General features: G+C 53.9%; 1 protein-coding gene and 1 long non-coding RNA gene across 4 annotated transcripts in view; one reads left to right on the forward strand and one right to left on the reverse strand.

Moving 5' to 3' along the window:
• The window catches only part of PDE9A (phosphodiesterase 9A), a 90,263-nt gene that overhangs the window by 42,066 nt on the left and 25,703 nt on the right, over nucleotides 1-22,494 (reverse strand). For 2 of the 3 annotated variants that reach the window (XM_023238692.2, XM_045036555.1), the window contains exons 2-4: nucleotides 19,653-19,723; nucleotides 17,954-18,031; nucleotides 13,437-13,480 (exon numbers count right to left, since the gene is read on the reverse strand). In XM_023238692.2, coding sequence (XP_023094460.1) covers nucleotides 13,437-13,480; nucleotides 17,954-18,031; nucleotides 19,653-19,723 — 193 coding nt within the window. Of the gene's footprint in view, nucleotides 1-13,356; nucleotides 13,376-13,436; nucleotides 13,481-17,953; nucleotides 18,032-19,652; nucleotides 19,724-22,494 lie in introns of those variants that run through there. The other variant, XM_045036556.1, reaches the window with a different exon arrangement.
• Nucleotides 8,354-10,840, forward strand: LOC123379847. The gene is made up of 2 exons (XR_006584762.1): nucleotides 8,354-9,828; nucleotides 10,293-10,840. It is a non-coding gene; the product is annotated as an uncharacterized LOC123379847 (long non-coding RNA).

The following is a 22,494-nucleotide window of genomic DNA, read 5'->3' on the forward strand; positions in this document are numbered from 1 at the left end:
GCACCTAGGGGAAGAAGACGTGTTCAACCCCATAAGAGGCATTTACAACACACCTGTGGCTCATGTCACACTTGGTGGAAAGAGTGAACGCGTTTCTCCTAAGGCTGGGATAAAGGAAGGGTGCCTGCCCTCATTTTTACTTAATTGTATCGGAGTTTCAACCAGGGCCACAAGACAAGTGAAAGAGATAGAAAACAAACAGAGGTCAAAGTGTCTCTATTATCAGAAGATATGATTGTTTTTATGGAAAATCCTAGGAATCTAGAAAATAACTACCCGAGCTAAGAAATGAATTAAGCAACGTCAGAAGATACTAGGTCAATATACGAAAATCTGCTGTATTTTTAGAATAATGAGCAGAAAACAAATGGAAAATTAAATTCAGGTCCCCTTGGCAATTACACTGGAAAACAGAAAATGCCATGGAATAGGTTTAACAAAAGATATGCAGGACTTTCATCTTGAAAGCTAAAAAACTTTGTTGAGGCAAGTTAAGGAAAACCTGAGGAAGTGGAGGGTGTACCATGTTCATGGGTTAGAAGACTCAGTATTGGTAAGATGTTAGCTTTCCCAAACTAACCTCTGTATTGAATGCAATCCCAAAGTCATAGATTGCTTTTTAAAAAAGAAACTGACATGTTGATTCTTAATTCTGAAATTTGTAGGGAAAAGAAAAAGGCCCATATAACCAAAATAACTGTAAAAGAAACACAAATGTGGAAGGCTCCCTGGTTTCAAGCCCTAGCAGTTAAGCCAGTGTGTTATTGGTGTCTAGATAGACACACAGGTGGATGAAACAGAACAGAAAGACTACAAAGAGGCCCGTGCATGGAGACAAATAATTTTCTAGAAAAGTGTCTAAGTGATTCAATGGAAAAAGGGAAGTCTTTTTAACAAGTGGTGCTATGATGACCGAATATACATACAGGGGAAAAAAAAAAAAAAGGTCGATCCCTACCTCACACCACACACAAAATTAATTTAAATTGGATCATAGGGGCACCTGGGTGGCGCAGTCGGTTAAGGGTCCGACTTCAGCCAGGTCACGATCTTGCAGTCCGTGAGTTCGAGCCCCGTGTCGGGCTCTGGGCTGATGGCTCAGAGCCTGGAGCCTGTTTCTGATTCTGTGTCTCCCTCTCCCTCTGCCCCTCGCCCGTTCATGCTCTGTCTCTCTCTGTCCCAAAAATAAATAAACGTTGAAAAAAAAATTAAATTGGATCATAGATTGGGGCTCCTGAGTGGCTCAGTCGGTTAAGTGTCTGACTTTGGCTCAGGTCATGATCTCATGGTTCGTGGGTTCGAGCCCCGCATCGGGCTCTGTGCTGACAGCTCAGAGCCTGCAAGTGGCTTCAGATGCTGTCTCCATCTCTCTCTGCCCTTCCCCTGCTTGTGCTCTGTCTCTAAAATAAATAGACATTAAAAAATTTTTTAATGGATCATAGACCAAAATATAATAGCTATCACTCTCAAATCTCCTAAAAATTTATCTTATCTCTTCTACCTGGGGGTAGGAGAAAGTTTCATAGGGAAGACACAGAAAATACAATATATGCAAGAAAAACTTGTTAAATTAGACTTCATCAGGTTAAAAATTTCTGCTCATCAAATGTCCTCATTAAGAAAAGTAAAAAGGCAAGTCACGAAGTGGGAAAAAATATTTGCCATACATATATCTGACAGATGAATTATATCCAGAATATAGAGAGTTTCCTCCAAACCAGTGATAAAAAAAACAAAAACAAAAAGACACATGCTTGTTTACAAAATGAGCAAACACATAGAACAGACACTTCACAAAGATGTTCAAACAGCCAATAAGCATGAAAAAACATGCTCAACAATCATTAAGTCATCTGAGAAATGTGAATTAAGACCATGATGAAAGGCACCTGGGTGGCTCAGTCAAATGTCCGACTTTGGCTCAGATCAAGATCTTGAGGTTCGTGGGTTTGAGCTCTGTGTCGGGCTCTGTGCTGACCGCTCAGAGCCTGGAGCCTGTTTTGGATTCTGTGTCCTCCTCTCTCTCTGCCCCTTCCTGACGCTCTCAAAAATAAATAAACATTAAAAAAAATAAAACCAAAAAGACCATGATGAAATATGATTTTATACCTACTTGATGTCTAAAAAGTTAAAAGCTGAGACGTTGCGTTGGGTCGTACGTGGAGCTCCCAGCTCACCTACACATAGCTGGTGGGATGTAATGCAGCACGACCACTGGGGCAAACAGTTGGTCAGCTTCTTATAAAGCCAAGCATCCATTTACCATATGAACCAGCGACATCGCTCATGGGTTATGGCCCAAGATAACGGACAGAGATGCCTATGGTAAGATCTGTACGATTTTTACAGCGGCGCATGCTGAAATCACCCAGTGTCCCTCAACAGGAGAGCCAGCGGCGGGGAACTCACAGTGGAACACTACTCCGCAACATGGGAGTTAATAAACTACACACATGCGTCTTAAAAACATGACACCGACAGAGTCCCCCATACGGAACAGCATCTACGGAATGACTGCGCTCCCGTGAAACTCCGGACCAGGACCACGTGGTCTGTGCTGATGGAAGTCGGAACAGTGGTCTCCTAAGTGGGCACTGACTTGAAAGCAGGCACGGGGGACTTTTCAGGGTGACAGAACTGCTCTTCATCTCGGTGGGATGGGGGTTACACGCGTGGGTCCTGTCATCGAGCTCATCAAACTGTGCGCTTCGGGCGTGCGCGTGTCTCAGCCTCACAGGATGCGGGCGTATGTGGCTCTGCCAGGTCCTCACGCATGCCCAGAGGCAGACAGCGCTCGGAGCGGCGGCCTCCCTGAGGTCCTCAAGGTAATGTTCGGACCCCGCCATTTCTGCATCACCAAATTCTGGGGGCAGGACACAGGTCCCCAAGGCCCCGAATGACTGCGTGATGCCCATGCGTCTGGCAGCGACATGCTAGGTGCCACTGCCTTTGCTGGTGGGACCGGGTGGTGCAATCCCGTGAAGACCCCGCGGGAGTGGGGTAAGCCGCTTGGAGGCGGCAGGGCAGCAGGGCTGGTTATCCTTTGTGTCTCAGGAGTGGCACACGTCAGGGTGACCGAGGCCGTGATCGGGAGGCTCTTCAGGCGGAAGCGGAGCTAAGGATGGAAAATACTAGGAAGAGCGTTATTGTCTCATCAGCAACGCTGTGCTTATCTCCAGGCATGCACCAGACTCGCAGGGGACAGCAGCCAGCGGCGCGTGCCGTTTTCGACCCCAGGGCCGTTCCTGTCCTAGGAAACGTCAGCAGTGCCAGAGAGGCGTGACTGCAGCCCCTGGGTCGTTACCGGCGACAGCTACCGTTAACTGAGCACCTACCGCATGCCAGGCGCCGGGCTAAACACTGTGCATGAATTCTGTCATCTGTCCTCCCAAGAACCCACGGGGTGGGTTCCCTGTTCTGCAGGGAAACTGAGGCGCCGTGTGGTAGGAAACCGTCCTGAGGCCATTTCACCCGACTGACAAGGGACTGGGGACAGCTCTCAGGTTGGTGCCTGGAAGCCGACCCACAGACGGGGAGATGGGTGCGGCAGGGACCCCAGCAAGCCCTGGAGGGCATGTGGGACCGAGGCGAGGGACAGAAGAGAGTGCATGGAGGGCAAGTCAGCACAGGCCTGTCACGGGGTCCCCTGGGCAACCGTGACGGCCACCTCAGAGGGCCTCCCAGCACCGGCAAGGGCGCCGAGGTGCATTTGTCCCTCGGCCCCCTCTCGAGGCGGGGACTGCTCCCGGGGCGGCAAGACCTCCCCACTTCTGGTGGGCCTTGTGCACGCGAGGTCCACAGGCAGGCCGGGAGCTTGGGTGGGAGGACGCCGTGGGCGCCCGTGGCACCAGCGGCCTCCGCTCTGCGCTGCTGGGCACCGGCTGGACTTTGAAAAAATGTCAGTATTTTATTTGACCCAATATATCTCATCTCAACGTGCATCCCATGAAAACGTGCACACCCACGTTCCCTGCAGCATCACTCGCAACAGCCCTAAGTGGAACCCACCCCGATGCCGTCAGCTGATGAAAAAACGCGGCCCAACGTCTCGCGAGAACGTGGCTCCTCCGGGAACTGGAGCGCAGTACGACACCGAGGAGCCCGACGACGCTGCTCAGGGGAAGAAGCCAGACGCACAAGGCCGCGCACTCCATCACAGGAGGCATCCCGAACAGGCATCTCCATAGCAACGGTGGTTGCCAGGGACCGGGCGGAGGCGGGGGGGGGGGGGGAGGGGTTGGGGTGGGATGAAGTCAATGGGCGTAACTGCCGATAGGCACGGGAGTTTTTTGCGGGGTGACGGAAATGTTCTGGATCTAGACAGTGGTGGCGGTTGCACAAAAAAAAAAAATGAATGTACTAGAAACCATGGAATCTGTCACGTGAAAACGGCGCATTCCATGTTTCTATCTCACAAGGAAAACGTGCAGTCGGAGAACGAGTAGCGAGGTGTTGCACATTCTTTTATCCGTACGGAGTCTTCGGAATCCAGTGTGAGTTCCGCATTTGGACCGCGGTGACCTTGCATACACTTGGTCCCCTCCTGGAAGAACAGCTCCGGGGTCCGTCACCGCAGTGCTCTGCGGTGTTGGGATTTCAGCAAGCCACCACTCAGCCAGGGTGAGCCCCAGGCACTGTGACTCCTGTTTCCTAAGCGGTGGCGCGCAAGTTTGGGGCGCTGGGTGTCTTGGAGAGACCCGAGCAGGCAAGCACACGTGGGGACATCCAGATGGGCCCTTCTGGCAGGGACTCCCTGAATCTCGCACTAAACTGGGGAGGGAAAAGGGCAGGAGAACGCCCCGGGGACAGGGCTGCGTGTGGCCTGCTGGAATTCTGGGCAACGTTCAAGGCGCGGCCAGCACCTGTCACTCCCCCCAGCGACCTGTCACCTGTGACTTGCAAAACCACAGGCAGGCTCCGTGGGGGTGCTTCTGATGTGTCTTCACGGCTCACTTTCTCTGTCTGTCCTTGGGAACAAGGACAAGGAAGCTCTTGGAAGCCAGAAGGCCTGGAGTCACCCCTGATCTCTGCCCAGGGGGACAGAAAGGAAAGCCAGCCTCAGGGGCAGCCCGCACGGGGCGCCCCCACCAGCCCGCCGGAAGAGAGGCCAGCAGAGGTGCAGCCGGGCGGTGTGATGTGTCCCGGTCCTAGGGATGGGCAGGGAGCGGGGGGACCTGCTGTCAGTCCTAAAGTTGAAGACGCTCCCCTGGAGGAGCGTGTCTCTCAACACGTAGCTGCCACCGCCCTGAGAGACCAGGGCTCCCCCAGGACCAGGTAGGAGCGTTGACCAAAACGTGGGGCCAGCGGGAAGGACGGCGACCCCCAGGAAAGGCCAGGCCAGGGGCCTCAGCAGCTGCATGGAAGTCTGGACCTCAGGCTCCTACTTCCTTTCCTGACCTTTTTCCTGCCATTGTGACTGTGGCCTGTTGATTCACGGGCAGCTGGGGCTCCTTCCCGCCACACTCAGGGCGGCCAGGCCGGGGCTGACGACTGACCCTGGGAGAGGCTGAGAGGCTCTGGAAGCAAGGCCGGGCTGGGCGCCGGTGCGTGGGCGAAGGAGGGGCATTTCCTGCCGAGAGCCGAGAGTTCCCATTTGCAGAAAAGGCTCCAGACGGAAAGACACAGCACCATTCCCTGACCTGTCTCAGGAAGGCTCGGACCACGAGGGTCTACCTGATACCAGCTCTTTTCCCAGAGGAAAACCCGGGATAGTGTGCATTTGTAGACAAGGGGTCCTCGTGCGCCAGGGTGTGAGCCTGCCCATCAGTGTGCAGACGGCGAGCGCGGACCGCCCCGTGCGGGTGCTCACGGTGCTGGGGGATGCGCACGTTTGGAGGACCCGCTCGCCGTCACTGCAGAGAACACATGCCTTTGTGCCAGCTCCCACGGGAGGCTGAGTGAGTCCCCACACGGTCAGGTGCACTCCAGCTTTTGCTAAGTTCTTTCCCTTAAGGAGCACAGACCCACTTCCACGGGTCCAAGTTGGGCCCGAAGTTACACAAAAATCCCTCCTTATTCTTCCTCCAGAGACAATCTTGTAAACACCTGGGCACGCCTGCCATGCTCCCCAGGCTTCCTTCCCGAAGCTCATTCGTGTCCGGGCAGCCGTGCACTCGGCCTGTTTTTTGCTTCATTATTCCTCAAAGGCTTCGTTATTCTGGCCCCTCCACACTGGATGGTGACAAGCGGCCAGCGTCCTCCTTCCGATGGAATCCTGTGCCCGAGTGTGGCGTCCCGGGGCCCCATCCTGGGTCCCTCGTGCTAGCTCCCTGCCTCCCTGGTGAGCTCACGGAGCCCGGGCTGCAAACACTGCCAGCACCATCACTGGCAGGGCCACGGCACATCCCCAGTGAGGGCTGGGGGACGGGGGAGCCGCAGGCTCTAGTCACATCTACTCAACACTGGTGCCCACAACCACAGCGCGCGGAGATGTCCCAATGTGAGCCGCCTTCTCCTCCCGTGTGCCAGACGCCCTCAGCCTGTTCCCACGTGGGGGGTGCCGTTCCGTCCCCTCAGCGACTCTGTGGGCTCCTCTGACTCCTCTTTGATGTCCCATGTCCACTCAGGAAATAAGTAGGGCTCTTCCCTCAGAACACGCCAGAATCTGGGGGCGTCTGGGGGGCTCAGTCGGTTAAGCGTCTGACGTCGGCTCAGGTCACGATCTCGCGGTCCGTGACTTCAAGCCCCCCGTCGGGCTCTGTGCTGACGGCTCGCAGCTGGGAGCCTGCTTCGGATTCTGTGTCTCCTTCTCTCTCTGCCCCTCCCTCGTTCACAACTCTCTTTCTCTCTCTCAAAAATAAACATTAATAACAACAAAAAAAGGAGAACGTGCCAGAATCTGGCCACTCCTCACCACCCCCGCTGCCTCCATGCTCCTCTCTGCCTACGGGAATTACAGCCTCCTGATGGGCCTTCAAAGTCCCACCTGATGAGCCCCTGACACCCCCAACCTTATCTCCAGGAGTTCAAGGGACACCCTGGAGGCATCACGCCTTAGCAGTAGGACTGAACTATCCCTGGATCCTGGTCCACTACAACCATCCTGGCAAAGCCTAAAGGCAGGTCTCAAAGGCATCAAACTGAATTGTAAGTACCTGAACTGCCTTCCAGGACAGAACCCACACTCTTTAATGGGAGGAAACGAAATCCAGATGATCAACAATATAGCAAAAAAAAAAAAAAAAAAATGCAAATGTGGATTTATACAAAGAAACATAATTGTTGAAAGCAAAAAATGAGTAACAGTGGATTATGGGCCTAAAAACATATGTAGCACACAAGTAAAATGTATGACATAGAGCACAGGGTGGGGGCACACACAAGCACACGGCTCTGAGACCCCACTCCTTCAAGAAGTGGCAGGGCACGATTTAAAGGATGACTGCGATACGTCGGTGATACCAATTGTGAAACCAAGGGCAGCCGAGAAGAGACAAAGAAGTACAGTTTAGAGACCAAGAGTGGCGAAAAGATGGTCAGTATCCAGAAGACATAAGAAAAGAGAGAAAAAATTAAAAAAATAATGAATGAGATAAGCCAAAATGAGTGGCAAGGTAGCAGCAAGATATCCCTGCTGTATCTATGATTACTTTTAACGTAAATGGTTTCACGGCTCCAGTTGAAAGGCGGAGATTGCCAAGATTGATAAATGTTGCCAATAAGAAACCTGCTTCAAATACAGAGGCACAGACACAGTAAAATAAAAAGATGGAAAGGGTATAATATGTGAGCACTAAAGCCTAAGGAAGCTGGGGTGGCTGCGTTAATATGAGACAAGGAGGACATTCAAAGAATAGTACCAAGGACAAGGGCCACATTTTTGTAAGGATAAAGGGATCGATCCATCAAGAGTACAGAACAATCCTAAACAAGTACGCACCCAATAACAGGAAGGGAAACGCATGAAGCAAACCTGACAGACTGAGAAAAGCAATGGATACATCTACAAGGCATTTGTATATTTCAACGCCCTGCTTTCAGCAATTGATGGAACAAATAGACAGAAAATGAAGGCGGAGGAAACTTGAACAACCCTATCAACTCACTCGACCTAACTGATATTGGTGGCATATTCCGCTCAGTAACAGCAGGGTTCACATGCTCCTCAGGTGTATACGGAACAATCCCCAAGCCGCACCACGCATTCCAATACATTAGAAAAGACAGAAGCCATCCAGGGTCCACTTAAAAACAATTTTTTTTTAATGTTTATTTATTTTTGAGAGACAGAGACAGAGTGTGAGCGGGGCAGGGGCAGAGAGAGAAAGACACAGAATCTGAAGAGGCTCCAGGCTCTGAGCTGTCAGCACAGAGCCCAACGCGGGGCTTGAACTCACAAGCTGTGAGATCATGACCTGAGCCGAGGTCGGACGCTTAACCGACTGAGCCACCCAGGCGCCCCAAGGGTCCACTTTTAACCGCGGTGGAATGAACTGAGACATCAATAACAGAAAGGTAACTGGAAAATACACAACCATCTGCAAAGTAAACAACACGCTTCTAAATAACAAATAGATCCAAGCAGGAACCCCAAGGTAAATTAGAAAATATTGTGAGCTGAATAAAAACGAAAACGCAACGCATCGACATCTATGAGATACCGCTAACTTATAGTTAGAGGGCTATCGTTAGCTTCGAATTATTATAGAAAAAAGAGAAAGATCTAAAATCAATGATCTAAGCTTCCGTCGTCAGAAGCTGGAAAAAGAGGAGCGAACTAGATGCGGAGTGGGTAGGAAGGAAAGGAAGGAAATCAAAAGGATGAGAGGAGAAATCAGTGAAAGAGGAACCAAACAATGGAGAAAACCAATGAAGCCCAAAGCTGGCTCTTAGAAAAAAGAAATCAAGAAAACGTATAAATCAGACGGACTCGAGAACGGAGAAGGTCTACCTTCCGGGTATCTCGGATGGAAAAGCAGAGTTCACGCCAATGCCATGGACATAAAGGGGATGACCAGCACTTCCCAGACTCCATCCTGCCAACAAATTCTTAGATGAAATCTCTGCTCGAATGGGTACCACTTCCTGAAGTTCATTCCAAGTGCACAGAAAACCTGGGCATACTCGTCTCTTAAAGACACCGGATTCATAATTTAAAACCTTCCAACAAAGAAACTCGAGGCACAGAGGATTCCCTGGTGAATTCTAGGACACATTTAAGGCAGAAATAGTGCCATCCCTGTACAAACTTCCAGAAAGCAGGAGGGCGGAGCACCTCCCCACTTCCCACGAGGCCGGCATCACCCTAATGTGAAAACCAGATGAACATACCGTACGAAAGTAAAACTATGGAATCCTTGCTGATACAGATAACAAAAACCTTTCACAAAACGTATTTAAATTGAATCCAAAGCAAAAAGATAGTAGACCGTGGCCAAATGGCGTTTACACTAGGAATTCAAGGTTAAAGTTTTACAATCAATCAGTACGTCCACCAGTAACAGAACAGAGGAGTAAAAAACATGATCATCTCAATGGAGGCAGAAAAAGTATTTGACAAAATCCAACACTAATTTATGATCAAAACTCTCAACCAATTAGGAATTAAGGGGAAAAAACCCCACAAAACCCTCAACCCGAGAAAGGGCGTCTACAGAAAAACCCTACAGCTGACATCATAACCGATGGTGAAAAGCTTCACTTTGTCTCTAAGATGAGAACAGAGCAAGAATATGCATTCTCACACCGTGTGCTTCTCTCATATTAGATATCCCAGCAGGAGCAGCAAGGCAAGAAAGAGAAATAGGAGAGACAAAAGACATCCAGTCTGAAAGGAAGAAGCAATTCTCTATCTGCAGATGTCGACAATCATAGGAAATCGGCAAAAAGGTACTAGATCTACTGAATGAGCTTAGCTAAATCAATACACAAAACCAATTATATATTTTTTTTTAATTGTTTTTTTTTTAATCTTTATATATTTTTGAGAGGGAGACAGCATGTGAGCAGGGGAGGGGCAGAGAGAGAAGGAGACACAGAATCCAAAGCAGGCCACCCAGGCGCTCCCAATTATATTTTGTATAAACAAAAAACTGCTGGGAATTGAAATAAAAATCCATTGACAGTAACATTAAAATATTAAATACTTAGTGATAAATTTATTAACACAGATTTAAGAACTTTACATTGACAACTATGTTACTGTGAAACATTAAAAGAAACCCAAATAAATCGAGAGATACCACATTCATGAATCAGAAGACTCAGCAATGTAGACAGTAACTCTTTTCAAATTGTTCTGTGTATTTAGTACAATTTCAAAGTCCCACTGAAAGAAATTTTTTTTTTCATAGCAACTGACAGACTGATACTAAAATTTATTTGAAAATACAAGAAACCCGGAACAACAAAAGATGTCGTGATAGCTCGATGGGGGGAAAGGACTGTCTTTTCCACAAACGTTCTGGAACAAATGGATATCCATGCAGAGAGAATGAATCTCAGTCCTTTCCCGCCCCGCGTGAAGGTGGGCTAGACTGAGCGACATCCTTCCAAAGAGCAGAGTAAGGAAGGGGAAACAGCAACTCGGCAGTGGGGAAGCCAGGGATTCAAAGGGATATCGTGGGCCCCCTCATCCTTTCCCCAGATCCATACCCTTTGGCTGATCTTGAAGAAAACCTCAGACAAACCCAGCCTGGGGGACATTCTATAGACTCTCCAAAGTGTCTGAGTCAGACGGCCCTGTCAGACGGGGCCAACGGAGAAGACCCAAGGGCCAGTGTGACACAGACGGGACCGTGGCTTGGATGCTGCACAGAAGACGGACATCCAGAGAAAAACTGGTGAAATCCGAATGAAGTGTGGGGTTGAGTTAATAAAAAAAAGTCACATTCATTATCAAGTCAAGGGCTCGATTGCTTTTTGTTTTAAAAAAAGGAATTTTCCTTCTAGAAAAAGTTAGAACTCCGATTTTATTCTGACATCTACTATCAAGAGAATTGAATTAAGAGTTTTCAAAGAGCTAGTGAAGCATTAAAAACATTTATTTTATTTTAAGTTTATTTATTTATTTTGAGAGAAAGAGTGCAAGTGGGGGAGGGGCAGAGAACGAGGGAGACAGAGAATCCCAAGCAGGCTCGGCATTATCAGCACAGAGCCCAGAGTGGGGCTTGAACTCATGAACTGAGAGATCATGACCTGAGCCGAAACCAAGAGTCAGACACTTAACGGACTGAACCACCCAGATGCCCCAAGCATTAAAAAAATGCAAAGCAATCAGTGCCTACATGTAAACGCTGTCACTTAAAAAATTTTTTTGAACATTTTTTTATTTTTGAGAGACAGAGCATGAGCCGGGGAGGGGCAGAGAGAGAGAGGGAGACACAGAATCCGAAGCAGGCTCCAGGCTCTGAGCTGTCAGCACAGAGCCCGACGCGGGGCTTGAACCCACGAACCGTGAGATCATGACCTCAGCTGAAGTCAGATGCTTAACTGACTGAGCCAACCGGGCACCTCTATCAATTTTTCCTTTGGTGGATGTGATTTTTGTTGGCAAGTCTGAAAACTCTTCCCCTTAGATCCAGAAGATTTCCTGTTTTTTATTTTTTAAATGCTTATTTATTTTTGAGAGAGAAGGAGAGAGAAAGAGAGAGAACGAGCAAGGGAGGGGCAAAGAGAGAGACACAGAATCCAAAGCAGGCTCCAGGCTCCGAGCCGTCAGCACAGAGCCCGACGCAGGGCTCGAACCCACAAACTGTGAAATCATGACCTGAGCTGAAGCCGGATGCTTAACCAACTGAGCTGCCCAGCACCCAGGTGCCCTGACAACTGTCACCTTAAAGATGAGACAAGGTGCAGACACATAAGTGCCTCATCCCGGCCAGCATGGGATGGGTGGCTTCAAAATTCTATTCTGTGGCCATCAACCTTATAAAAATCAAAATTAAATTAACTTTACACTTTAAAAAGGAAAATAAACCTCGACTTCTGTCTCAGGCCATACACAAAAGTCATCTTGCAAGGGATCACAGCCCTAAAGGGACAAACTAAAAATACAAAACCTTCGGAAGAGAGAACGGCAGAAAACCTCACAGGTAGGGGACGAACGAGGATTTCTCGGATAGGGTACCGAAAAGCACAAACCATAAAAAGATCAAAATTGATAATCCGGGCCGAATCAGAATGGAACACTTCTCCTCATTGAAAGATATGGCTAAGAAAACGAAGGAGCGAGTTCCAGGCTGGGAGAAAATATTTATGATACGGGTCTGCCTAAGGGTGTGGGTCTCCAATAAATCAGGGACACTCACTGTTCAATAATAAGGAAAGCAGTCACCTACCACGACGGATCATGAGAGATTTATGACCGGTTAGTAAATACATTCGCCATCATTAGTCACTGGGGAAGCATAAAGTCCAACCACACGCAATATCACACCACACCCATTAGAATGATTAACTGACGACTCCGAGCGCGGCCGGGGACTGCTCACCCCTGGTGGGTGGGAGGGTCAGGCGGTGCCGCCACTTTGGAAAAACCGACGGGCAGGCTCTTCGGCGAATTACTTAACGCTACGACCTAGCGGTCCCGTTCGATCCGAGAGAAATGAAAACGTCCGTCCCCACGAAGGCATCCACCTGAATGCTCATGGCGGCCTTACCCTAAAAGCCCCCAGACTGGGAGTAACCCGCTGTCCTTCAACAGATGGGTGGGGAACCACCCTGGGGTCCAGCCACACCAGGGAACACTACCCAGCGATACAAAGGAATGAACCACTGGGGCAGCTGACACACACACAAGTCTCAAAGCCGTTAGGCCGAGTCAAAAAGCAGGAGGCATCCTATGTAATCTCTTTTATACAAAGCTCTCGAAAAGCTAAATCTACGGGGTCAGAAAGCAGGTGGGTTGCTGACAGAGGCCAGGGGTCATGGGCGGGGGTGGGGGGGCGGTTAACTGGGAAGGGACACAAGGGAACCTTTTCGGGTGACGTAAATGTTCCGCGTCTTGGTTTTGGGAACGGTTACAAGGGGGTATGCATTTTTCAAAGCTCATCAAAATATACACTTAAATGGGAACATTGTATTCTGCATGAATCATACGTAAATACGAGAGAGAAAAGATCCAGAAGGAAATGGGAATTTACCACCGTAACACCACTGACCGCACCCGGCGTCCCGGGGGCTGGGGGCTGGGGGCCGCGGACGGCCCACGGCCTGACGTGCGGACTTGGCGACTCATGGGTCTGAGCGCGCAGGCCAGACTCCGCGCCCAGGAAGACAAGGGCGGACTGTCACCCAGGGTCTGCTAAGTCCGTGGGGACGGCCTGGGAGGGAGGCCCCCGAGGGGTCGTCAAGGGTGGAGCGTAAGACAGGGCTTCAGATTCTGTAACAGCACAGGGTTTACGTTCAAATGCTTACCTAATATATATTCAATCACAGGGGCAGCCTGGAGCCTTCTGTTTTTTCTCTTAATTTTAAAAATGATAGCAGGGCCTTACCAGACAGCTGCTTGATGGCCACCGGTCTCACTTTGTACGGGGTGCTGCAAGACAGAAGACAGTTCTCTGTGAGATGCCGTCCGAGGTGCTCCCAGCACGCCTGGTACGGGAGATAAGCACTCGGGAGAAATTGGAATCCAGCAGATTAGGGTTTTTTTCTGTAATTAGTTTCTCTGGCTGTTCTGAGCTTCCTCGTTCGGAAGAATTCCGAATACTTTAAACATATCATTTATTTTTATTTTTTTTTTCAATGTTTATTTATTTTTGGGACAGAGAGAGACAGAGCATGAACGGGCGAGGGGCAGAGAGAGAGGGAGACACAGAATCGGAAACAGGCTCCAGGCTCTGAGCCATCAGCCCAGAGCCTGACGCGGGGCTCGAACTCACGGACCGCAAGATCGTGACCTGGCTGAAGTCGGACGCTTAACCGACTGCGCCACCCAGGCGCCCCTAAACATATCATTTAAATGATGAACTTCCTCTCTGATGTTCACATGTGGTGAATTCAACAAATTTGGCGATCGGGACCACTGACGCTCGGGTGCGGGATCCCGCCGGGAAGGGCTCCTGTGCCCACGTCCGTGCCAGCACCTGACTCGCACAGGGAAGGCGCTCTGCCCCTGGCCCGGTCCGAGCTCCCGACGGCCACATCTCCCAAGTGCACGAGAGCGGGTGGTGTCAGCCGCCCGGGTGAACACGCACGGGCATCTTGGTGACGCCATCCCCAGTCATCACGAGGCCCCGAGGGGATGGACACAGAAGGTTTGCCCCTGGCACACCAGGACTTACAGCAAGGGACGGGGGGAGGGAAAGACGACTGAGCCAACAGAAAATAGTTCAAAAGAATAGGCAATAGCTCATAATAGTTTTTTAAAGAGGAACCTCAAGAGAGAGGCTGTTTGGGTTTTTGGTTTTGTGTTTTGTTTTTTGTTTTTTTTAGCAAAATTGCAAAACCTTGTGACAGGCAGGCTGCAAGGACACAGGGAAGCAGGTGAAAAAGCATCACTGGGGGAGTATGGACGGTCACAGCCTTGGGGAAGGAGTCCTGGCAAGACCGGTTAACAGGCCCACGCATGATCCTTGATCTTCACAGGCCATCACATGACCTTGACCCAGCGCAAGAATTTAGGAACAAACGTACCAGATGAAACCTTACTAGCCCGTGGGGATATCGTCCCGTGTCCTGTGTTCAGGTCGTTAGTCAATAAATTGTTCCCGGAGGGCTCACAGGTCAGGTACAGGTGACAAAGACAAAAATGCTCCTGTCCTCACGGAGGTAACGTTCCGCGTTCAAATACGCATTAGAGGGCCAGGTGTTCCTGCACTGCTTGAATGGCTAAGCTCTAGAAATTCTCTGGCCCCAGTCAACAGGGGGCTGAGGATGCACTGGAGGCATCTGGACAATGTCCTGTGGCCAACAGGCCCCGAAGCAGGCCGTGCCGGGAGCACTGCGATGAAGCTGTGTTTGGGGCCGAGTCTCCTGGAAGGTGCACGGGGTTCGGCTGAGGGGCACCTGGAGGCAGAGACCAGGCGTCTGTGCATCGCAAAGCCCGGAGGAGGGGTAGGAGAGTCCAAAGCAAAGGCTGGCTGGGAGCATCTAAAGAAGGCATTAAGGGGAAACGTATTTTGAAGGAAGCCTCAGACGATTATGATATTTGCTTTGAAATGAGCCCAAAAGTATCGGCCTGAGGGCCACCGGGACCCCTCTTCTCATCAGTAGCCAGGTGGCCAGTCACGAGCCCTCGGAATCTGGAGAAGAGACCCTGGAAAGCTGACAATTACAGGAGCACCAGCACCAGCCCTGTCCTGTGAGATGGCTCCTGCGTCTGAGGCTGGGGAAGCAAGCAGGCGATGAGCGGCTGCGAATGTCTTCAGAAGTGGAAGATGCTGGAGAGACAGCCTGACCACATGCACGGCCTACTCGGCCACTGTTTGCTGGGAAGAAACAAGATTCCAGCACTTTCCCAGAGAGGAAACCCTGTGTCTGGTGGACACGGCTTTCTGGTGAGCACCGACCTGGGGTCAAGGGCAGTCTCTTACGTTTTCCACACTCTATACCAGTGGCTCTCCCCCAGGGCTGTATACTGGAATCACCTGGTGAGACTGAAAAAATCCCTCAAAAATTCACATTTAATGGGCGGGTCCTAGCGGGGTCTGGACCTCAGGGCCTTTGCGATGCTCTCTGGTGGTTTTGATCGGTGGGAGGGCTGCAAGTCACTGGGTTAGCGGCACTGGACCCCCAGGCAACTAGAGAAGTGGCCTGGAGAGACCTGGGGCAGGCGGGGTCTGGGGGCCGCTGGGATGGGACCTGGGAAGTGGCATCCACCCAGCATCGCCACCACCACCTGGGAGTCCAGAGAACAGCAAATTCTGGGGCCCCAGCCCAGATCAAGAGCGTGAGGACCTGAGGGGTGGGCAGGGAGGGGAGGGAGGACGGGAAGTCTCCTGTGCGGCTGGGTGGGGGGCTGGTGACCTGTGAGCAGAACGGGTAGCTCTGGAAAGAAAATGCCAGAGAGCACAGAAACCCGGGCTTCTTAAGTTCGGCTCCCCTGGTGTTTCAGGCAGTGGGTCTCTGCATGGAAGCCACCCTGCGCATAGTAGGGCCACCCTGCGCACAGTAGGTCTGTCCTGTGCATACTAGGACCATCCTGTGCACAGTGGGACCATCCTGCGTGCAGTGGGACCATCCACACAGTGGGACTGTCCCGTGCACAGTGGGACCGTCCTGCACAGAGTGGGACCATCCTGAGCATGGTAGGGCCATCCTGCACACAGTGGGAATTGGTAGCAGCAGCCCTACTCTCCGCCCACCGCCCCAGTTGTGACAGCCACAGTGTCTCCAGACACTGCCCAGTGTCCCCAGGGGAACAACACCTCCCCTGCCGAGAGCCACTGGCGCAGAATAAAGTACAAAGCAGACATTTGGAAGCCACAAAGTACAGACAGACAAGCTACGGACAAACCGCTGTTGAGGAGAAATGCCGTTTCGCTCAGAGACCAGCTTGTGCTGGTTTGAGTGGAACGCCTCCCCCCCACCCCAAGGTCAGTCTAGTCTGTGGACGTCGGGGGTGACAGGTCGCTCAAGACCCAGCTCCTGAAGCGCGATCTGGCCGAGCGTGTGCCGTGATTTACGGGACTCACGCTGGAGTCTTTGGGGAGCAGGTTCGCGCCGCTCTTTCCGGGGAGCCCGCGGCTGGCAATTGGAGCCCGAGGGTGTGGGGCAGAAGCTCCCGGCGGACGGAATTTGGGAAGACCGATGGGCACCGTGGAGGGGAGGCCTGGCGGAGGCAACTGGGTGCGTGGAGAAGGACAGCGCCCACCACGGCTCACCGAGCCTGAGAGACGGTGTGGCTACGAGGACGGTCGAGGACTTTGTGCCTCCCAGCGGCTTCGTGCGGCTCCTTGCACTGAAGCCTTAAGCTGTGCGGGGGAGGGTCTGCGCCCCGGGCGGGGCCTGGGGGACCCGGCACCCAGCCCGGGGCACCTCTGGGTGCTCAGGTGTGCACACACCTTGGGTGGGGGGATCCTTCTGGGGGCCTCCAGTGAGGGTCTCAGACCACCCCATCACATGGAGCCCAAATGTTTCCAACTGTCACTAAGCACCGTGGGCCCTCCAGCTGCTGGGGCACGAGTGGGGCCCGCCTGGGGCATGCTTTCTCCTTCAGGTTGGGAATGGCCGGCAGGGCTCAGTCATCAGGTGGGACAGCCCAATGGCCGGAGTGACAAATGTCCCTCGGAGCAGATGTTCAGTGGGAAGCAGGAGCGGGAGAGGGGCTGCGGGGGGGGGGGGGGTCTTGAGGGGCGTCCCCCGTGGACCCTGCTCGCCCACCTTGCCCAGGTGCAGACACAGAGTGGAGGCCCCGGGGACTCGGTAGGTGGCTGGGCCAGGGGGCTGCTCAGGGAGGGGAGGGGCCCCTGCCCAGAGGCCTTGTCCTTCTTCCCGCCATACTGCAGGCTTGGCCGATTTTATGAATGTTCAGGTTCGCAAATGTCCCTTTCACTTTCCAGGTCTCCCGCAACCGCTCCTCAGGCCCCCAGGCCCCCCCCCCCCCCCCCCGCCTCCTGTGCACACTGGTCTGGGCAGGCAGCACCGGGCCACCACCAGATCTTGCCCCAGTGTGAACGCAACACCCCCGGGGCTGTGGTCAGGGAACCTTCTGGAGGCAGACAGTGGGGCCATCAGCGCAGGGCCCCGGGACCTGGCTTCACTGCTCCTCGCCTGCCTTCCGTGCCTCAGTTTCCCCATCCGTGGCTCCTCAGAGGACTCTTGTTGAGAGCGACCCTCCTGAGCACTGTTGCAAATGTGACTGTCTTGGGGAGGGACCGGTCTGCAAAGGAACAAGCCTCCCTCGCCCCCCCCCCCCCCGCCCCGCCCCTACCCCATCTTTGGCTTAAATTCGGATTTTCCTACAGCAGCAAATTGCAAGGACAACCTAGAGCCCCTCCCGCGCGTGTAGAGAAGCGTCAGAGACGCCCCAAGAACCCCGAGCTGCCGAGGCCGGCCGGCTGCCGCTTACCGTTCTGAATTGGCAGGCATGGTGGGGTCGATGGACACCATGGCGTCATCCGCGGTCAGCAGAGAGATGGTTGTGTTCCTGGAAGATACACCGCGTCAGCGTCCCCACGCGCAAAAGGGCAACAGGGGTCCCGGGGCCAGCCCGGCTCCCAGACACGACACTTGCGTTTGTAACACACAAGCGGCCATGCGTAATTCCAAGTGGGCTTTACCTTGTCCTTTTTTAAGTAACTTAAAATAATTTTTGTTAAAGTTTGTTTTATTTTGAGAGAGAGAGAGAGAGAGTGAGCACAAGGTGGGGAGGAACAGAGAGAATCCCAAGCAGGCTCCGCACTGTCTGCGCAGAGCCCAACACGGGGCTCCGTCGCACAAACCGTGAGATCGTGACCTGAGCCAAAATCAAGGGTCAGCTGCTTAACCGACCGAGCCACCCAGGTGCCCCCATTTTTAAGTAATTTAAAATGGGAATCGGAGGAAGTCTAGGTTACGGAGTCGGGAGATCAAGGAGACGGCAGCCAGACAGCAAGGGGCATTTATGTCGGCCAACGACGAGTTCGGTTTGCTCCCCGACCGCACTGTGGGGGCCCGTGTAAGCGGGGCACGCTCTCCTACGAAGCAGTTTCGAGTGGGTGAGCTGAATCTTCCCCCGACCTCTCGCCCCTGGGGTCTCGCCTAAGCCGTGTGGCCTTGACCATGTTATTTAAGCTTCTCTGCCCTTCTGTGGCGTGCACGGGGTTGGGGGGGTGATACCCAGATCCCGGGTTGTCCTCAAGAATTATACACATGTATTGTTCAGCACAATGGTCAGGGAAAGATGCCCAGGACTGAGGACCAGTTTTGCAGCTAAAAACTGCCATTCGTTGTCATTCCAGGCACATAGTTTCCTCCCCTGCCTGTGAGACGCTCCTGGTGTCCCGTCCCGGCGCGTGACCGGGGCCACAGCTCTGGAGTGAGATGCCACGCCACGGCCACTCCTGACCACTCTTTACAATCGGAAAGTTAGGAGAGAGGGGCGCCTGGGTGGCTCAGCCGGATGAGCGTCCGACTTCGGCTCAGGTCACGATCTCACGGTTCATGAGCCCGAGCCCCACGTTGGGCTCGTTGCTGTCAGACCGTCAGAGCAAAGCCCGCCTCGGATCCTGTGTCCCCCTCTCTCTGCCCTTCTCCCGCCTGCGCTCTCCCCCAAAATAAATAAATATTAAAAAAAAAAAGTCAGGAGAAAGACTGCACTCAGACTGTTGATTGGGGGAAATAGCTCTTCTGGAATTGTGATGATTCTGGGAGGGGGTCACTGGCCTTTTCAACTACTCTCAACCCATCTTCCCAAATGTTGCCCCGTGGCCACCAGACCCCGTCCCGAGATGGAAAAATCTCACCTGTGTTAAAGCCAAAACACAACCACCCTCCCTTGGCCTTTCTTGGAAAGCAAATAAATAAAAGGAAAAAAACCCCTCGGAAGACGTTGGTTTCTGCCTAATTCTGCCCAGCGGTTTCCTCCATGAACACAGGCCGTGGCCCAGGTCCGCGGGGTCTCATTCACGGATCCGAAAGGGCTCCCACGTGTGAACCGAGCCCACCGGGCCCTGGTGCACCTGTCGTCCTCAGCCTTGGCGGCTCGACCTTCCTTCCCAGGCGCCTTCCCCTCAAGGTGCACTGGCCTGGCGAGGCCTGGCCGGCAGCGGGGCGTCCGGATCACTCACCGAGGCAGGCCGGTGGCAATGCAGAACAAATCCATGATGTCACTGGAGTTGCAGTATTTGCTGAAAACCACCTGTAAGACACAAGCAACAGGGAGGTGATGGGTGGGCTGGGTGGGGTGCCGGTTTCCATGGCGACGTCAGGTGCCTCCAGCCCTGCCTCCCGCCCAGCCTGCAGGTTCACCGTAAAAAGAGACAACAGAACTGTGGGCACGGGAATGCCGTAAGAATGTGTTTTCATTCAGCCCGTCCACGCGGACTGTGAAAACTTCAGTTTTTCTTTGTGTCTTGGAAAATGTCGCGAGAGGTGAAGCTCTCACCCGTGGCGCACACCTGCGGGTGACGGTCACCATCGGTGACGTCTGACGCACAGGCTGACCCCCTCGGTTTCGTGACACGGCATTGCGGGGAGTCTCCGATGACTCCTGGAGACCGTTATGGAAAAAAGTTTGTTAAAGGTGATTAACTTAAATTAAAAAAAGGTTGCCCTTGTGGACTTCGGGGGGCTGAGGCTGTAGGACTAAATCCAAGGGGGCATCACCACGGGAAAAGCCAAAGCGAACCGGCCAACCAGCGGTCCCCACAGCAAAACACATAGCACGTAGGCAGGTGCACAGCGCCCGGGGGGTTCCACCCCGGGAACGGGGTGTGGGGGGGGGAAACACGTTTGCATCAGCGTCTTCCGTCCAAGGGGTCCCGACTGTGAGTCGCTGCTCTGAATCCCTCCCCGGGAGCGGCCGATCTCCGTGGCTGACGGGGTGTGGACAGTCCGTGGCAAAGCCCCCGTCTCCACCCACGGGACGTTTTCCTTCCACATTGTCCCTGGCTGACCGCCCCTCCCCTCGTCCCTACGTGGCGAGAAGCAGCCCTGGGATGGGTGGGCATCTTCCGGTGCCCAGAGCACCACTTTCTCTTCTAAGACCCTCTGGGTCTCTCTTTACAGGACGCAGTGAATACTCTCCCCCGTGCACCTCACCTTTCTGTGACCAACGCCACTCGCCGTGGGCTGCTGGCCTGGCCACGCTGAGGCCCAGCCAGCGCGCCCTCTCCCCGCTGGCCTATCTGCACCAGCAGTCACGGCGCCGGTGTCCCACCCCGCGCTGGTGGCCGCCGCCCTGGCTCAGCCTGGCGACCTGCAGTGGCCCCTGCACTGTCCCCGCTCCTGGTCCTGCCCCAGCTCCCAGCCTTGGGACTCGGACACGGCCATGCCACTCTCCTGTGCAGCAGGGACTCTGGCTGCCCGTGTGGCCGCGTCCTAGCTGGCTGCGGGGGGGTTCCAGCCTGGGGCCTCGCCGGGGGCCGCCCCCGCTTCGCTCCAGGCCGTGGTGCCCCTCCCCGGGCCCTCCGATGGGCGCCACCTCTGCTTTCTGGATGCCCCTCCCCCCACTGCTGGCTGCCTTACGAAGCCTCCCCGCCCCCTGGAGAGGAGCCTCGCCTTTATCTGACGTGTGCCAGGCCCGCATTTTCACGACGGCGCATCCCCAGTGACCCCAGCGCAGGCCCGAGCGCCACAGTCTATGCCTCGGCTTTTCTGGCCGTGCCGTGAGCGGGCAGGGCCGGCAGGGCTGGGTCTGGGGTCCTGGCGATTCGCCCACCGGCACAGCACCACTTCTGACGTTCTCGTCCTGAACCTCTGTGAGGTTGACTGGGGGCTTTCTTCCAGGCCCCGGTGAAGGGCAGGGGTGCACAAAGGAGGCAGGCGAGGGCGTTCGCAGAGGGGAAGGGAGAGTCACTTCTCCCCCTGGCCCTGCTGATGAGATGTTCCTCCAAGGGTGTGTTCGGCGGAAGAATGCCGATGTCTGGGCCCCGGCACGAGGATTCTGGGGCAGAGGGTCTGGGCTGGGCCCCGGGAACTGCGGGTTAGGAGCCAGGGGTCTCCCGGCTGCCGTGAGCCCCGCGCTCCTCCCTCCCTGCCTGACCGCAGCAAGGTCCCTCCCGGGGACCTGGGTGGGCTGGGTGGGCTGCCTCAGACCAGGAGAAGGGCACCGTGTTGTCAGGGCAGATGCGACTCCTTCATAGAGGTCGCCTCCCACGCGGCTCATGTGCACGGCGGCTCCCCACGGCGGGTCGGGGCCCTGTGCCAGCCTGCAGCGTTCACAGGCAGGGGCGGTCTCCGAGATTCTTTCTCTCCAGCTTCTTCTGGAAAGCCAGCTTCCGCCGTGGGCTCCTGGAGGCTGGACTGAGGAGGGGCGTGGACAGCAGCGTCCCCGAAGATGCATGAACGCAGCCCGTTGAGACGGGGAGGGCTCCTCCGACTCTGCCCAGCACAGCCGGCCCGCGGGCGGGGATTTCCTGTTGCAGCGGTTGGGGTGACAGCGTGGGAACCGGGGCGCCTGGGGGACGCTGACGCGCTGCCTCTGACCTCTCCGACCCTGGGCAAGCTTCTCTGTGCTTCAAATTTCTCTTCTGTGGGAACGGGCAGAACTGGGCAGAGTCACGTCTATGCCGTGTCTCTGCATCAGCTGTGTCTCTGCATCAGCCAGAGGCCAGGCTGTGATTCCGCCCGGAAGGGCCACCTCGGAGCCCCAGAGAACGGGACGAAAACTACCTCCACGCCAAGGGGCAGACTCCCGGGGACGGGCTTCTGACGGCCTCGCTCAGACAGCGTTCAGACTGTGACTCTTTATAGCTGGGACACAGACAGCTTCGTGGGCTCACTCAGCCCACAATCAGTGGACGGGAACGCGGTCCAGGGGGGGCCTGTCCTGTGCTTGTCTGCAGAGGCTTCACTGGCATCTAAGTGCTGCCTGTGGCCGCTGGAAGAGAGACACTGTCCTACTCGCCCGCTCGGCCTCGGGACAGCTAATAACAGAAGCTTGAAAAAATGCACGCATGGGGTCTCCCG

Source organism: Felis catus, chromosome C2 (genome assembly GCF_018350175.1).
Source record: "Felis catus isolate Fca126 chromosome C2, F.catus_Fca126_mat1.0, whole genome shotgun sequence".
Taxonomy (NCBI): domain Eukaryota; kingdom Metazoa; phylum Chordata; class Mammalia; order Carnivora; family Felidae; genus Felis; species Felis catus.